General features: G+C 42.9%; 1 protein-coding gene across 1 annotated transcript in view; it reads right to left on the reverse strand.

The window, feature by feature from the left end:
• The window catches only part of LOC129843512 (V-type proton ATPase subunit H-like), a 111,333-nt gene that overhangs the window by 49,271 nt on the left and 45,459 nt on the right, over nucleotides 1-16,603 (reverse strand). The window contains exons 7-8 of the mRNA XM_055912272.1: nucleotides 15,244-15,300; nucleotides 4,373-4,470 (exon numbers count right to left, since the gene is read on the reverse strand). Of these exons, the coding sequence (XP_055768247.1) occupies nucleotides 4,373-4,470; nucleotides 15,244-15,300 (155 nt within the window). The remainder of the gene's footprint in view (nucleotides 1-4,372; nucleotides 4,471-15,243; nucleotides 15,301-16,603) is intronic.

Below are 16,603 nucleotides of genomic sequence, written 5' to 3' on the forward strand. Positions count from 1 at the left end.
CACTTGTTACTCAGCACAGCCGTGATGCTAGAGGGAGGAGAGAGGACAGGGTCAGGGGTCAGGTGGTACAGGAAACCACACTTGTTACTGAGCACAGCCGTGATGCTAGAGGGAGGAGAGAGGACAGGGTCAGGTGGTACAGGAAACCACACTTGTTACTCAGCACAGCCGTGATGCTAGAGGAGAGAGGACAGGGTCAGGGGTCAGGTGGTACAGGAAACCACACTTGTTACTGAGCACAGCCGTGATGCTAGAGGGAGGAGAGAGGACAGGGTCAGGGGTCAGGTGGTACAGGAAACCACACTTGTTACTCAGCACAGCCGTGATGCTAGAGGGAGGAGAGAGGACAGGGTCAGGGGTCAGGTGGTACAGGAAACCACACTTGTTACTCAGCACAGCCGTGATGCTAGAGGGAGGAGAGAGGACAGGGTCAGGGGTCAGGTGGTACAGGAAACCACACTTGTTACTGAGCACAGCCGTGATGCTAGAGGGAGGAGAGAGGACAGGGTCAGGGGTCAGGTGGTACAGGAATCCACACTTGTTACTCAGCACAGCCGTGATGCTAGAGGAGAGAGGACAGGGTCAGGGGTCAGGTGGTACAGGAAACCACACTTGTTACTCAGCACAGCCGTGATGCTAGAGGAGAGAGGACAGGGTCAGGGGTCAGGTGGTACAGGAAACCACACTTGTTACTCAGCACAGCCGTGATGCTAGAGGGAGGAGAGAGGACAGGGTCAGGGGTCAGGTGGTACAGGAAACCACACTTGTTACTGAGCACAGCCGTGATGCTAGAGGGAGGAGAGAGGACAGGGTCAGGGGTCAGGTGGTACAGGAAACCACACTTGTTACTCAGCACAGCCGTGATGCTAGAGGGAGGAGAGAGGACAGGGTCAGGGGTCAGGTGGTACAGGAAACCACACTTGTTACTGAGCACAGCCGTGATGCTAGAGGAGAGAGACCAGGGTCAGGTGGTACAGGAAACCACACTTGTTACTCAGCACAGCCGTGATGCTAGAGGGAGGAGAGAGGACAGGGTCAGGGGTCAGGTGGTACAGGAAACCACACTTGTTACTGAGCACAGCCGTGATGCTAGAGGGAGGAGAGAGGACAGGGTCAGGTGGTACAGGAAACCACACTTGTTACTCAGCACAGCCGTGATGCTAGAGGAGAGAGGACAGGGTCAGGGGTCAGGTGGTACAGGAAACCACACTTGTTACTCAGCACAGCCGTGATGCTAGAGGGAGGAGAGAGGACAGGGTCAGGGGTCAGGTGGTACAGGAAACCACACTTGTTACTGAGCACAGCCGTGATGCTAGAGGAGAGAGACCAGGGTCAGGTGGTACAGGAAACCACACTTGTTACTCAGCACAGCCGTGATGCTAGAGGGAGGAGAGAGGACAGGGTCAGGGGTCAGGTGGTACAGGAAACCACACTTGTTACTCAGCACAGCCGTGATGCTAGAGGGAGGAGAGAGGACAGGGTCAGGGGTCAGGTGGTACAGGAAACCACACTTGTTACTGAGCACAGCCGTGATGCTAGAGGGAGGAGAGAGGACAGGGTCAGGGGTCAGGTGGTACAGGAAACCACACTTGTGCGTCAAAAAACAGAACACTCAAAACATGAGCACAATGGCAGCTCTTCCTTTAAAGAACTCCAGGCCTCAAGAGGGCAGATAACCCAAAAAACACGGGTGGAACTAAAAAATTGAGCCAGTATTTCTGGAGGGACTACTTTTACATGCGCACCTGGCAGATAAGCATGGGTATAAAATGTTTGGTCCTCAACATACACACAGCTCATTGTTCAACCATAAAGACGCAACTGGTATGTAATGTTTGGAATTATTAATTATGTTGCATCCAGTGCTTAGCACAATTTACATGTTTAACTCTGGTAGGAGTGTTTTCTTTTGTTGTGGATATTCTCTGACTGCAGAAGTAATTGCTAGAAATGCTAGATTAAATTGTTTAAACGTTTACTTTATTCAAAGCCATGCTTTGTTGCTGTGTCATGCATTGTTTAGTGTAAAATAATGCATGTTTATTCTCTGTTTAATGTTATCAACCTATTCCTATCCCTATTCCTTATTCCTCTGTCATTCAACTACTCTATTCAACAAATCAACTGTTTCAACATATTCAACAAATGGCATCAAACCCATAATAAACACTAAAAAGGAATTGACTTGTCCCTTTGCATCCTTCACGTGTTGAGCAAGCCGTTTTCAAGTTTGGGCAGAGCTGGAATAATTATAACACCTAGACAACTTGACACCGTAGTTTTAAGGTGCATCATGGTTTTATTGCATGGTTTTGGTTATGGAGTTTATAGATTACAAATAACCGCAGTGGTTTGGCTAACTTCATCGTGTAGTCAAGCAGCATAAAGCATCAGACCACTCCAACCACACTAATGATGTAAGGCTAACAGATAGAAGGTAGTAGTAATAGCAGTATGCAGTGATAGTAACAATGCTAACAGATAAATACATTCTTTAGTATTCAGAGACTAGTAGTAATAGTATTAGATGTAGTAATAGTATTAGACGTAGTACTAGTATTAGACGTAGTACTAGTATTAGACGTAGTACTAGTATTAGACGTAGTACTAGTATTAGACGTAGTACTAGTATTAGACGTAGTACTAGTAGTAGACGTAGTACTAGACGTAGTACTAGACGTAGTACTAGTATTAGACGTAGTACTAGTATTAGACGTAGTACTAGTATTAGACGTAGTACTAGTATTAGACGTAGTACTAGTATTAGACGTAGTACTAGTATTAGACGTAGTACTAGTATTAGACGTAGTACTAGTATTAGACGTAGTACTAGTATTAGACGTAGTACTAGTATTAGACGTAGTACTAGTATTAGACGTAGTAATAGTATTAGACGTAGTAATAGTATTAAATGAAGTACTAGTATTAAATGAAGTACTAGTATTAAATGAAGTACTAGTATTAAATGTAGTACTAGTATTAAATGTAGTACTAGTATTAAATGTAGTAATAGTATTAGATGTAGTAATAGTATTAGATGTAGTAATAGTATTAGATGTAGTAATAGTATTAGATGTAGTAATAGTATTAGATGTAGTAATAGATGTAGTAATAGATGTAGTAATAGTATTAGATGTAGTAATAGTATTAGATGTAGTAATAGTATTAGATGTAGTAATAGATGTAGTAATAGTATTAGATGTAGTATTAGACGTAGTACTAGTATTAGACGTAGTACTAGTATTAGACGTAGTACTAGTATTAGACGTAGTAATAGTATTAGACGTAGTACTAGTATTAAATGAAGTACTAGTATTAAATGAAGTACTAGTATTAAATGAAGTACTAGTATTAAATGTAGTACTAGTATTAGATGTAGTACTAGTATTAGATGTAGTACTAGTATTAGATGTAGTAATAGTATTATATGTAGTAATAGTATTAGATGTAGTAATAGTATTAGATGTAGTAATAGTATTAGATGTAGTAATAGTATTAGATGTAGTAATAGTATTAGATGTAGTAATAGTATTAGATGTAGTAATAGTATTAGATGTAGTAATAGATGTAGTAATAGATGTAGTAATAGATGTAGTAATAGTAATAGATGTAGTAATAGTATTAGATGTAGTAATAGTATTAGATGTAGTATTAGATGTAGTAATAGTATTAGATGTAGTAATAGTATTAGATGTAGTAATAGTATTAGATGTAGTAATAGTATTAGATGTAGTAATAGTATTAGATGTAGTAATAGTATTAGATGTAGTAATAGTATTAGATGTAGTAATAGTATCCAGACTAGTAGTAATAGTATTAGATGTAGTAATAGTATTAGATGTAGTAATAGTATTAGATGTAGTAATAGTATTAGATGTAGTAATAGTATTAGATGTAGTAATAGTATTAGATGTAGTAATAGTATTAGATGTAGTAATAGTATTAGATGTAGTAATAGTATTAGATGTAGTAATAGTATTAGATATAGTAATAGTATCCAGACTAGTAGTAATAGTATTAGATGTAATAGTATTAGATGAAGTAATAGTATTAGATGTAGTAATAGTATTAGATGTAGTAATAGTATTAGATGTAGTAATAGTATTAGATGTAGTAATAGTATTAGATGTAGTAATAGTACCCAGACTAGTAGTAATAGTATTAGATGTAGTAATAGTATTCGATGTAGTAATAGTATTAGATATAGTAATAGTATTAGATGTAGTAATAGTACCCAGACTAGTAGTAATAGTATTAGATGTAGTAATAGTATTAGATATAGTAATAGTATCCAGTAGCTCACCATTTGTTAATAATAAAATAAAAGATATAAGGTAGTATTAATAGGTAGTAGCAGTATTCAGAGACTCACCAGTTAACCCCATCAGCCTCCACCCAGGCAAACCTGTACTCATTGACCCTCAGCATCAGCTGGAGGCAGCCTGCCACACACTGCACATACTGGGAGCTCTGGAGGGGGGAGAACAGAGACACACACAAAGTCTGGTCAGGGAAATGGGAAGGGATTTGAAATGACCTGGTCATCCATTCTGAAACAGTTGTGGTCAACATCACCAACCTCAATCAATCATTATTTATATAGGCCTTTTAACAAAAACAGTCAGAGTGAGTGCTCAACAGTAACTGGGAAGAGCGAGCAAAGAGCAAGGGAAGAGAGCGGGACGAGGCAGCAGTAGCAGTAGTAGCAGCAGCAGCAGTAACAGTACTAGCAGCAGCAGCAGTAGCAGTAGTAGCAGCAGTAGTAGTAGTAGTAGTAGTAGTACTAGCAGCAGCAGTACTAGCAGCAGCAGTACTAGCAGCAGCAGTAATAAAAGCAGCAGCAGTAGTAATAGTAGCAGCAGTAGTAATAGTAGCAGCAGTACTAGCAGCAGTAGTAATAGTAGCAGCAGTAGTAATAGTAGCAGCAGTACTAGCAGCAGCAGCAGTACTAGCAGCAGCAGCAGTACTAGCAGCAGCAGCAGTAGCAGTAGTAGCAGTACTAGCAGCAGTAGTAGTAGCAGCAGTAGTAGTAGCAGTACTAGCAGCAGCAGCAGTACTAGCAGCAGTAGTAGTAGCAGCAGTAGTAGCAGCAGTAGTAGTAGCAGCAGTAGTAGTAGCAGTACTAGCAGCAGCAGCAGTACTAGCAGCAGCAGCAGTACTAGCAGCAGTACTAGCAGCAGCAGCAGTACTAGCAGCAGCAGCAGTGCTAGCAGCAGCAGTAGTAGCAGTACTAGCAGCAGCAGTAGTAGCAGTACTAGCAGCAGCAGTAGTAGTAGTAGTAGTAGCAGCAGTAGTAGTAGACAGCAGCAGCAGCAGTACTAGCAGCAGTAATAGTAGCAGCAGCAGTACTAGCAGCAGTAATAGTAGCAGCAGCAGTAGTATCAGTAATAGTGGTAATAGTAGTAGTAGTAGTAGTAGCAGTAGTAGCAGCAGCAGTAGTAGTAGCAATGGCGGTGGCAGTAGTAGTAGCAGTAGTAGCATCATCATCATCAAAATAAGTAGTTAGTAGTAACAGCACCAGTAGTAGGGCAGCCGCAGTAGCACAAAAAGTAGTAGTAGTAGCAGCATTCATATCAGTATCAGTAGTAGTATCAGTAGTAGTAGCAGCAGAAGTAGCACGAAAATAAGTAGTTAGTAGTACCAGTAGTAGAGCAGCCGCAGTAGCATCAACAGTAGTAGTAGTAGTAGTAGTACGAGTAGTAGAGCAGTCGCAGTAGCATCAACAGTAGTAGTAGCAGTACCAGTAGTAGAGCAGTCGCAGTAGCATCAACAGTAGTAGTAGTAGTAGTAGTAGAGCAGCCGCAGTAGCATCAACAGTAGTAGTAGTAGTAGTAGTAGTAGTACCAGTAGTAGAGCAGCCGCAGTAGCATCAACAGTAGTAGTAGTAGTAGTAGTAGAGCAGCCGCAGTAGCATCAACAGTAGTAGTAGTAGTAGTAGTAGTAGTACCAGTAGTAGAGCAGCCGCAGTAGCATCAACAGTAGTAGTAGTAGTAGTAGTAGTAGAGCAGCCGCAGTAGCATCAACAGTAGTAGTAGTAGTAGTAGTAGTACCAGTAGTAGAGCAGCCGCAGTAGCATCAACAGTAGTAGTAGTAGTAGTAGTAGTAGAGCAGCCGCAGTAGCATCAACAGTAGTAGTAGTAGTACCAGTAGTAGAGCAGCCGCAGTAGCATCAACAGTAGTAGCAGTAGTAGTAGTAGAGCAGCCGCAGTAGCATCAACAGTAGTAGTAGTAGTAGTAGAGCAGTCGCAGTAGCATCAACAGTAGTAGTAGTAGTAGTAGTAGAGCAGTCGCAGTAGCATCAACAGTAGTAGTAGCAGTAGTAGTAGTAGAGCAGCCGCAGTAGCATCAACAGTAGTAGTAGTAGTAGTAGTAGTAGTAGTAGAGCAGCCGCAGTAGCATCAACAGTAGTAGTAGTAGTAGTAGTACCAGTAGTAGAGCAGCCGCAGTAGCATCAACAGTAGTAGTAGCAGTAGTAGTAGTAGAGTAGCCGCAGTAGCATCAACAGTAGTAGTAGTAGTAGTAGTAGTAGTAGTAGAGCAGCCGCAGTAGCATCAACAGTAGTAGTAGTAGTAGTAGTAGTAGTAGTAGTAGTAGTAGTAGTACCAGTAGTAGAGCAGCCGCAGTAGCATCAACAGTAGTAGTAGAGCAGCCGCAGTAGCATCAACAGTAGTAGTAGTAGTACCAGTAGTAGAGCAGCCGCAGTAGCATCAACAGTAGTAGCAGTAGTAGTAGTAGAGCAGCCGCAGTAGCATCAACAGTAGTAGTAGTAGTAGTAGAGCAGTCGCAGTAGCATCAACAGTAGTAGTAGTAGTAGTAGTACCAGTAGTAGAGCAGCCGCAGTAGCATCAACAGTAGTAGTAGTAGTAGTAGTAGTAGTAGTAGTAGTAGTAGAGCAGCCGCAGTAGCATCAACAGTAGTAGTAGTAGTAGTAGTAGTAGTAGTAGTACCAGTAGTAGAGCAGTCGCAGTAGCATCAACAGTAGTAGTAGTAGTAGTAGTAGTAGTAGAGCAGTCGCAGTAGCATCAACAGTAGTAGTAGCAGTAGTAATAGTAGAGCAGCCGCAGTAGCATCAACAGTAGTAGTAGTAGTAGTACCAGTAGTAGAGCAGCCGCAGTAGCATCAAAAGTAGTAGTAGTAGTAGTACCAGTAGTAGAGCAGCCGCAGTAGCATCAACAGTAGTAGTAGTAGTAGTACCAGTAGTAGAGCAGCCGCAGTAGCATCAAAAGTAGTAGTAGTAGTAGTACCAGTAGTAGAGCAGTCGCAGTAGCATCAAAAGTAGTAGTAGCAGTAGTAGTAGTAGAGCAGCCGCAGTAGCATCAACAGTAGTAGTAGTAGTAGTAGAGCAGCCGCAGTAGCATCAAAAGTAGTAGCAGTAGTAGTAGTAGAGCAGCCGCAGTAGCATCAACAGTAGTAGTAGTTGCAGCAGCAGTAGTAGTAACAGTAGTAGCATCAAAATAAGTAGTTAGTAGTAATAGTAGTAGTAGAGAGCAGCCGTAGTAGTTGTAGCGGCAGCAGCAGATGTAGTACCAACAACAGTAGTAGTAGTAGTAGCAGCATCAGCATTAGTTGAAGTAGCAATAGTAGTAGTAGCAAAGTATTAGTAGCAAAGTATTAGTAGCATTAGCAGTAAAGTAGTAGTAGCAGTAGCATCAGAAGTAAAGTAGTAGTAGTAGTAAAGTAGTAGTAGTATTAGCAGTAAAGTAGGTGTAGTAGTAGCATCAGCAGTAAAGTAGTAGTAGTAGTAAAGTAGTAGTAGTATTAGCAGTAAAGTAGTAGTAGTAGTATTAGCAGTAAAGTAGTAGTAGCATCAGCAGTAAAGTAGTAGTAGTAGTAAAGTAGTAGTAGTATTAGCAGTAAAGTAGTTGTAGTAGTAGCATCAGCGGTAAAGTAGTAGTAGTAGTAGTATTAGCAGTAAAGTAGTTGTAGTAGTAGCATCAGCGGTAAAGTAGTAGTAGTTTCAGAGAATAAATGACCTGGGTAGAATTTCAAACGCATTAAAGACACCCTCATCCACTTCCCCTGGCCTTATGACCTTGGGGAATCAGTGGCCTTTGCCATTGGTCCAAACGATTACCCAGTTAAGGGAAGTTGGCAGCGTAAGCCACTCAGCCACTCAACGTAAGTGGCTCGTTTGTGATCAAGTTTGCGAGTGTAAAAATCTGTTCACGGCGGGGCCTGAAACGCCCCATAATTCAATTAACGATGATTGTAAAATCCGCTAAGAAAAGTAATCCAAAACATAAAAGCAACATTAATATGGAGAAGTCAAAATACAAGTGGAAGTAAAAACGAATGTAAATAACTGAAATTGTGCTACTAATACACATGACGGCACAAACAAGTATCGTAAAAGTAATTACGTTTTTGTTCGGTTAGCTTTTGGAAACAGCTAGCGCAGACAACTTTTCCTGACATCACACTTCTACATTGTAATTTTCAACTTACCTGATGTCATCTGATGGCTAGCAGTCGATGTCTGCGAATGCATTGTCTTCTAGCCAAGACATGAAATGCATCATAATTGACAGTAGAGCTTAAAAAGCACACAACAGCCAAAGATGGCTCCATGATGACTGAAAACAGAACTGTGGGACGAACGAGACACACATTTCCAGGCATGGGCGGCCCATTTCATAGTAATTCATTCTTCCCTTGCCCTGCAAAAGTCAATTCATCATACGTCATGATACGCCCTCAGAAGTGCTTCTTTGAGGGCTGAGGGGAGAGAGTGTCTTTTACATGTTTGGAACACAGCTCAGATGTGTAAAAGCCCCAAGAACAAGATGGCCGCCTGGTTAATAGGGTAGGGAACATGGTGGCCTGGATAACAAATAAACCTTAATTTCCTCTCATTCTCTTCACTTAGAGAGAAGTGCTTCTGTTCAAGCCAGAGAAGGGCTGTGACTGTCATGGAAATTTGGATGACTGTAATTGGCCAGCCTTGATAACGATAATTTTTGGGACACATTTTGTCCTTTCTGCATGTGCTGGAATAGAAATAGAATGGCACAGTCTTCCTGAAGACAAATCATGTATACAAAACACTTCAGTCTGGTTTTAGACCCCATCATAGCACCGAGACTGCACTTGTGAAGGTGGTAAATGACCTTTTAATGACGTCAGACCGAGGCTCTGCATCTGTCCTCGTACTCCTAGACCTTAGTGCTGCTTTTGGATAATGGCGCTGGAGCCCGCTGGCCAACTGACATTTTGTGTGTTTTTATCCACAATTCCTTATTTTGTACATCATTTTGCTGTTACAGTCTTTTATGACCAAAAAGGGCTTCTGGATATCAGCGATCACTCACCTCGAACTGGATGAAGGATATACTGCTTGTCAGAGACCAGGCCTAAATCCCTGTCAATCGCGTGAAGAAAAGACGTAAATACAGGGGGCGGAAAACAGGGTGCGTTGTGAGAATATTTTGGCGAGTGGGCAACCCGCCTCTCCCATTCCTTCTATTGGCCAACGTGCAATCAGTGGAGAAAAAAATGGATCATCTCCGTTTGAGACTATCCTACCAACGGGACGTTAAAAACTGTAATATCTTATGTTTGACCAAATCATGGCTGAACGACGACACGGATAATAGACAGTTGGCTGGGTTTTCTGTGCATCGGCAGGACAGAACAGCTCCATCTGGTAAGACGACGGGTAGCGGTATGTGTCTAATTGTCAGTAAAAGTTGGTGCGCAATGTATCAAGGAAGTCTCAAAGTATTGCTCGCCTGAGGTAGAGTACCTCATGATAAGCTGTTGATCACACTATCTACCAAGAGAGTTTATCTTTATTTTTCATAGCTGTCTATTTAACGCCACAAACCGATGCTGGCACTAAGACCGCACTCAACGAGCTGTATAAAGCCATAAGCAAACTGTCATGCCCTGACCATAGAGAGCCCTTGTTTCTCTATGGTATAGTAGGTCAGGGCGTGACTAGGGGGTATTCTAGTTTATCATTTCTATGTTTTCTATGTTAGTGTTTTTGTATGATTCCCAATTAGAGGCAGCTGGTAATCGTTGTCTCTAATTGGGGATCATATTTAAGTAGATATTTTTCCCTCCTGAGTTTGTGGGATATTGTTTGTGTGTGTTAGTTGCACCTCTTATGTTACGTTTCGTTGTTTCTTTATTTGTTTTGTTCAAAGTTTCACTAAATAAAATATGTGGAACTCAGAGAACGCTGCGCCTTGGTCCGTCTCTACACACATCCGTGACACAAACAAGAAAATGCTCATCCAGAAGTGGCGCTCCTAGTGGACGGGGACTTTAATGCAGGCAAACTTCTCCCAGCATGTGTGGTGGATGAATCAGAATTAGTTGGGTAACATAAGTAATTAAGATGTCATATCTGCATAATATTCTTATGTGATATACTTTTTATTAGAATGTATCCCTTAGGAGGCTTGTCTTTTACATGTCTCTGGTGCTATGCAGAATATCAGAAAGGGAAGAGGACAGGATGGAACATTGTCTTCATATGTGAATGTATCTGGTAAACCATGTGAAGGGATGGCGTGATTAAGGGGGAACCAATTACTTGTCTCTACAATGTCTGTGCGCAAGTCACTCCCCTCAGTGAGCTTGTCCATGAATGGGGTCAAGAGGGTTGATGAATGGGGTCATGAGTTGACAATTGATTTATGCCTTGGATGCGGTAATGTTTTCGTACAATGAAGTACAAGGAACAAGATTAGAACCTCGTTTTAGAGACCAAACTGAACGATAATTTATAGCGAATGCTATCTGGCTATGGGATACTCCTCTCTCAAGTAAAAGTCTTTCTTTGTGAAGAGTTCCTAAGATCTGTGGTTCGTCATGTAAGTTGAGAGGGGTGTATCTTGGCTATAAAAGATATTTGTATTCTACTGTAGGGACTCATGATAGACACTGAATTGATCTGAGAGTCAAAGGGCTATTGTAAAGCTCATATTATTAAAGGTGAAGTTCAAGTATAACTCTGACTGGTGTGTGGTTTGTAACTCTCCTCATTTGGTAATAAATGAAATTGCCACAACACTTGTTTCTCCAAACAAAGGCATACAAAGCTCTCCCTCGCCTTCCATTTGGCAAATCTGACAATAATTATATCCTCCTGATTACTGCTTACAAGCAAATATTAAAGCAGGAAGCATCAGTGACTCGATCAATAAGGAAGTGGTCAGATGAAGCAGATGCTAAGCTACAGGACGTTTTTGCTATCACAGACTGGAATACGTTCCGGGATTCATCCAATGGCATTGAGGAGTATACCGACTCAGTCAATGGCTTCATCAATTAGTGCATCGACGACATTGTCCCCACAGTGACCATATGTACATATTCCAACCAGAAGCCATGGAGAACGGGAAACATCCGCACCGAGCTAAAGGCTAGAGCTGCCACTTTCAAGAAGCGGGACACTGATCCGGACGCTTATAAGAAATCTCGCTATGCCGTCAGACGAACCATCAAATAGGCAAAGCGTAAATACAAGACTAAGATTGAATCCTACTACACCGGCTCTGACGCTCATCGGATGTGGTAGGACTTGCAAAATATTATGGACTACAAAGGGAAACCCAGCCACGAGCTGCCCAGTGAGACGAGCCTAACAGACGAGCATATGCTCGCTTTAAGGAAAGCAACACTGAAGCATGCATGAGCACCAGCTGTTCCGGATGACTGTGTGATCACGCTCTCCGTAGCCAATGTGAGTAAGACCTTTAAACAGGTCAACATTCACAAGGCGGCTGGGCCAGACGGATTACCAGTTTGTGTACTCAGAGCATGCGCTGACCAACTGGCAAGTGTCTTGACTGACATTTCCAACCTCTTCCTGACTGAGTCTGTAATACCTACATGTTTCACGCAGACCACCATAGTACCTGTGCCCAAAACCTAGAAAGCAAAGGTAACCTGCCTAAACCTGCCTCGTAGCACTCACGTCGGTAGCCATGAAATGCTTTGAAAGGCTGGTCATGGCTCACAACACCATCATCCCGGAAACCCTAGACCCACTCCAATTCACATACAGCCCCAACAGATCCACAGATGACGCAATCTCAATCGCACTCCACACTGCCCTTTCCCACATAGACAAAAGGAACTTCTATGTGAGAATGCTATTCATTGACTACAGCTCAGTGTTCAACACCATAGTGCCCAAAGTTCATCACTAAGCTAAAAGACCCTGGGACTAAACACCTCCCTCTGCAACTGGATCCTGGACTTCCTGACGGGCCGTCCCACCAGGTGGTGAGGGTAGGCAACAACACGTCTGACACGCTGAACACTGAACACTGGGGCCCCTCAAGGGTGTGTACTTAGGCCCCTCCTGTACTCCCTGTTCACTCATGACTGCACGGCCAGGCTCGACTCCAACACCATTATGTTTGCTGACGACACAACAGTACTCTGATCACCGACAACGATGAGACAGCCTATAGGGAGGTCAGAGACCTGGCAGTATGGTGCCAGGAGAACATCTCTCTTAATGTGAGCAAGACAAAGGAGCTGATCGTGGACTACAGGAAAAGGATGGCCAAACACACCCCCATTCACATCGACGGGGCTGTAGTGGAGCGGGTTGAGAGTTTCAAGTTCCTTGGTGTCCACATCACCAAACTATCATGGTCGAAGCACCCCAAGACGGTCAGAAAACATGTTTTCCCCCTCAGGAGCCTGAAAATGTTGGCAGGGGTCCGCAGATCCTCAAAAAGTTCTACAGCTGCACCATCAAGAGCATCCTGACCAGTTGCATCACCGCCTGGTATGGCAACTGCTCGACATGCCACCAGAAGGCTCTACAGAGAGTAGTGCGCACGGCCCAGTACATCACTGGGGCCAAGCTTCCTGCCATCCACGACCTATATACCAGGCGGTATCAGAGGAAGGCTAAAAAAAAGTATATTTTTAAAAAAGTATATGAAATTCGAGCAAGGGTTGCCTTCCAGAGAGACATCAGAGATTGTAACATTCTCTGTTTCATGGAAACATGGCTCACTCGGGATACGTTATCAGAGTCGGTACAGCCACCCGGTTTCTTCATGATTCGAGCCGACAGAAACAAACATCTCTCTGGTAAGAAGGGCGGGGGCCTTATGATGCCTTATGATTAACGAGTCATGGTGTGATCATAACAACATACAGGGACTCAAGTCCATGTTCAACTGACCTAGAATTCCTTACAATCAAATGCAGACCGCATTATCTACCAAGAGAATTCTCTTCGATTATAATCACAGCCGTGTATATCCCCCCCAAGCAGACACCTCAACGAGAAATAACTTAATTGGACTCTATGTAAACTGGTGAGGCTAAAGAAATTTGGCTTGTCACCGTAAACAAACTTTTACAGATGCACAATCGAGAGCATCCTGTCGGGCTGTATCACCGCCTGGTACGGCAACTGCTCCGCCCACAACCGTAAGGCTCTCCAGAGGGTAGTGAGGTCTGCACAACGCATCACCGGGGGCAAACTACCTGCCCTCCAGGATACCTACACCACCCGATGTCACAGGAAGGCCATAAAGATCATCAAGGACAACAACCACCCTTCTGCCTCGCCACTGCCTGTTCACCCCGCTACCATGCAGAAGGCGAGGTCAGTACAGGTGCATCAAAGCAGGAACCGAGAGACTGAAAAACAGCTTCTATCACAAGGCCATCAGACTGTTAAACAGCCATCACTAACATCGAGTGGCTGCTGCCAACATACTGACTCAAATCTCTAGCCAATATAATAATAAAAAATTGGATGTAATAAATGTATCACTAGTCACTTTAAACAATGGCACTTTATATAATGTTTACATACCCTACATTACTCATCTCGTACGCACAGTTGAAGTCGGACGTTTACATACACCTCAGCCAAATACATATAAACTCCCTGTCTGAAGTCAGTTAGGATCAACACTTTATTTTAAGAATTTGAAATGTCAGAATAATAGAGAGAATGATTTATTTCAGCTTTTATTTCTTTCATCACATTCCCAGTGGGTCAGAAGTTTATATACACTCAATTAGTATTTGGTAGCGTTGCATTTAAATTGTTTAACTTGGGACAAACTTTTCGGATAGCCTTCCACAAGCTTCCCACAGTAAGTTGCGTGAATTATGGCCCATTCCTCCCGACAGAGCTGGTGTAACTGAGTCAGGTTTGTAGGCCTCCTTGCTCAAACACGCTTTTTCAGTTCTGCCCACAAATTTTCTATAGGATTGAGATCAGGGCTTTGTGATGGCCACTCCAATACCTTGACTTTGTTGTCCTTAAGCCATTTTGTCACAACTTTAGAAGTATGCTAGGGGTCAATGTCCATTTGGAAGACCCACTTGCGACCAAGCTTTAACTTCCTGACTGATGTCTTGAGATGTTGCTTCAATATATCCACCTGAACATCTTGAACAATCTGGCGTTAATGGCAATGTACTATCTCCACCCGGCAGAGCCAGAAGAGGACTGGCCACCCCTCAGAGCCTGGTTCCTCTAGGTTTCTTCCTAGGGAGTTTTTCCTAGCCACCATGCTTCTACATCTGCATTGCTTGCTGTTTGGGATTTTAGGCTGGGTTTCTGTTTCTGCTGTGATTTGTTGATTCAACTTAACTGACATTACAAAAAATGCATTATTTTGCACGAGCAACGGTTATGAGGGTTATTTGATTTTCATGACAGTCCACATCCACACGGTTATATGGCAATTGTGCCCTACGTTCCAGTCGTTATTTATTAGACTACCCAGCTCCCATGCTGTGTGAATGTAGATATCAGCCAGTCAGTCAGCAGTATGTCTCAGTAACATCCTCTACACCCCCTACAGAGAACTACCCTCACAGTATTACAACAGATCAGATCAGTGAGAGAAGAGAAGCAGCTGTTGTGTAGAACAGACGCGCCCTACCGAGACGCGCCCTACCGAGACGCGCCCTACCGAGACGCAGACAGACAGACAGAGCGAGAGAGAGAGAAGACGACAAAGCGAGAACAACTGACAGAGAAGTGAATGTCCAGTGATGGTCAGCCCACAGAAAAGCCAGGGTGACAGTCAGCCCAGAGAAAAGCCAGGGTGACAGTCAGCCCAGAGAAAAGCCAGGGTGACAGTCAGCCCAGAGAAAAGCCAGGGTGACAGTCAGCCCAGAGAAAAGCCAGGGTGACGGTCAGCCCAGAGAAAAGGGTGCAACAAACCAAACAGTCATTTGGCAGTACCAGGCCGACCAGCCATGTAGATCAGAGTGTATTTGGATGCATCGTGTCATACTCACGTCACTGGGGGATATAGTGCCATGTCCTGTGGAGTCTGGACCTGTACCATGAAGCTTCTAATGGAGGACAAATTAAAGGAATGAAACTGTAGAATGTTGCTTCAAAGAGAAAAAGCTTCAACAACTCGCTCTTGCTGTGGCTAAAAGCAGAAACCTCCTAAAGCATCTCTTCCTGTATTGGAGTAGCTCTAAGAAGCACCATGTTTCTCTTCATGGAGGGGGAAACAAGCTATCAAAACAGCAGAATGGTTACATGATTATTGTGGCTAGTCAGGTTGATATAATAGTTCATTTAAAAAGTGTTTACTTGCTTTGCAAGAAGAAACAGCTCCCTGATAATCCTGTTTACATGGACACATCTGAAATGAGGCTACCTGATGGGACTTTGATAAATGCAGAACATCAGTAATGAAAATAAAGGTTCTACCACAGTGACAAAGTTTGTATGTGAATACAATTTATAAGCTGCATACTTTCAGTTTTTCCAAAATCATTTCACTCGTGCACAAGAGAGAAGCTTACGCTACCCAGTGCACAAGATCAAATACACCACAGGAACGATGGATTAAGCAGTATACGTGTCCTAATCATTCTAAAGAGTGTTCAGAAAAACCAGGTGTTTTAATCAGCGGATGCATACTTTGATGATGACCTTACGCCTATTAAGATACGCAGAGTAAGGTGTTTCCATGACTACTACCGTACTCCTTCTGCCATAAACATAAGATACGCAGAGTTAGGTGTTTCCATGACTACTACCGTACTCCTTCTGCCATAAACATAAGATACACAGAGTAAGGTGTTACCATGACTACTACCGTACTCCTTCTGCCATAAACATAAGATACGCAGAGTTAGGTGTTTCCATGACTACTACCGTACTCCTTCTGCCATAAACATAAGATACGCAGAGTTAGGTGTTTCCATGACTACTACCGTACTCCTTCTGCCATAAACATAAGATACACAGAGTTAGGTGTTTCCATGACTACTACCATAAACATAAGATACACAGAGTTAGGTGTTTCCATGACTACTACCGTACTCCTTCTGCCATGAACATAAGATACACAGAGTTAGGTGTTTCCATGACTACTGCCATAAACATAAGATACACAGAGTTAGGTGTTTCCATGACTACTACCATAAACATAAGATACACAGAGTAAGGTGTTTCCATGACTACTACCATAAACATAAGATACACAGAGTAAGGTGTTTCCATGACTACTACCATAAACATAAGATACACAGAGTTAGGTGTTTCCATGACTACTACCATAAACATAAGATACACAGAGTAAGGTGTTTCCATGACTACTACCATAAACATAAGATACACAGAGTAAGGTGTTTCCAT

Source organism: Salvelinus fontinalis, unplaced genomic scaffold, assembly GCF_029448725.1.
Source record: "Salvelinus fontinalis isolate EN_2023a unplaced genomic scaffold, ASM2944872v1 scaffold_0151, whole genome shotgun sequence".
Taxonomy (NCBI): domain Eukaryota; kingdom Metazoa; phylum Chordata; class Actinopteri; order Salmoniformes; family Salmonidae; genus Salvelinus; species Salvelinus fontinalis.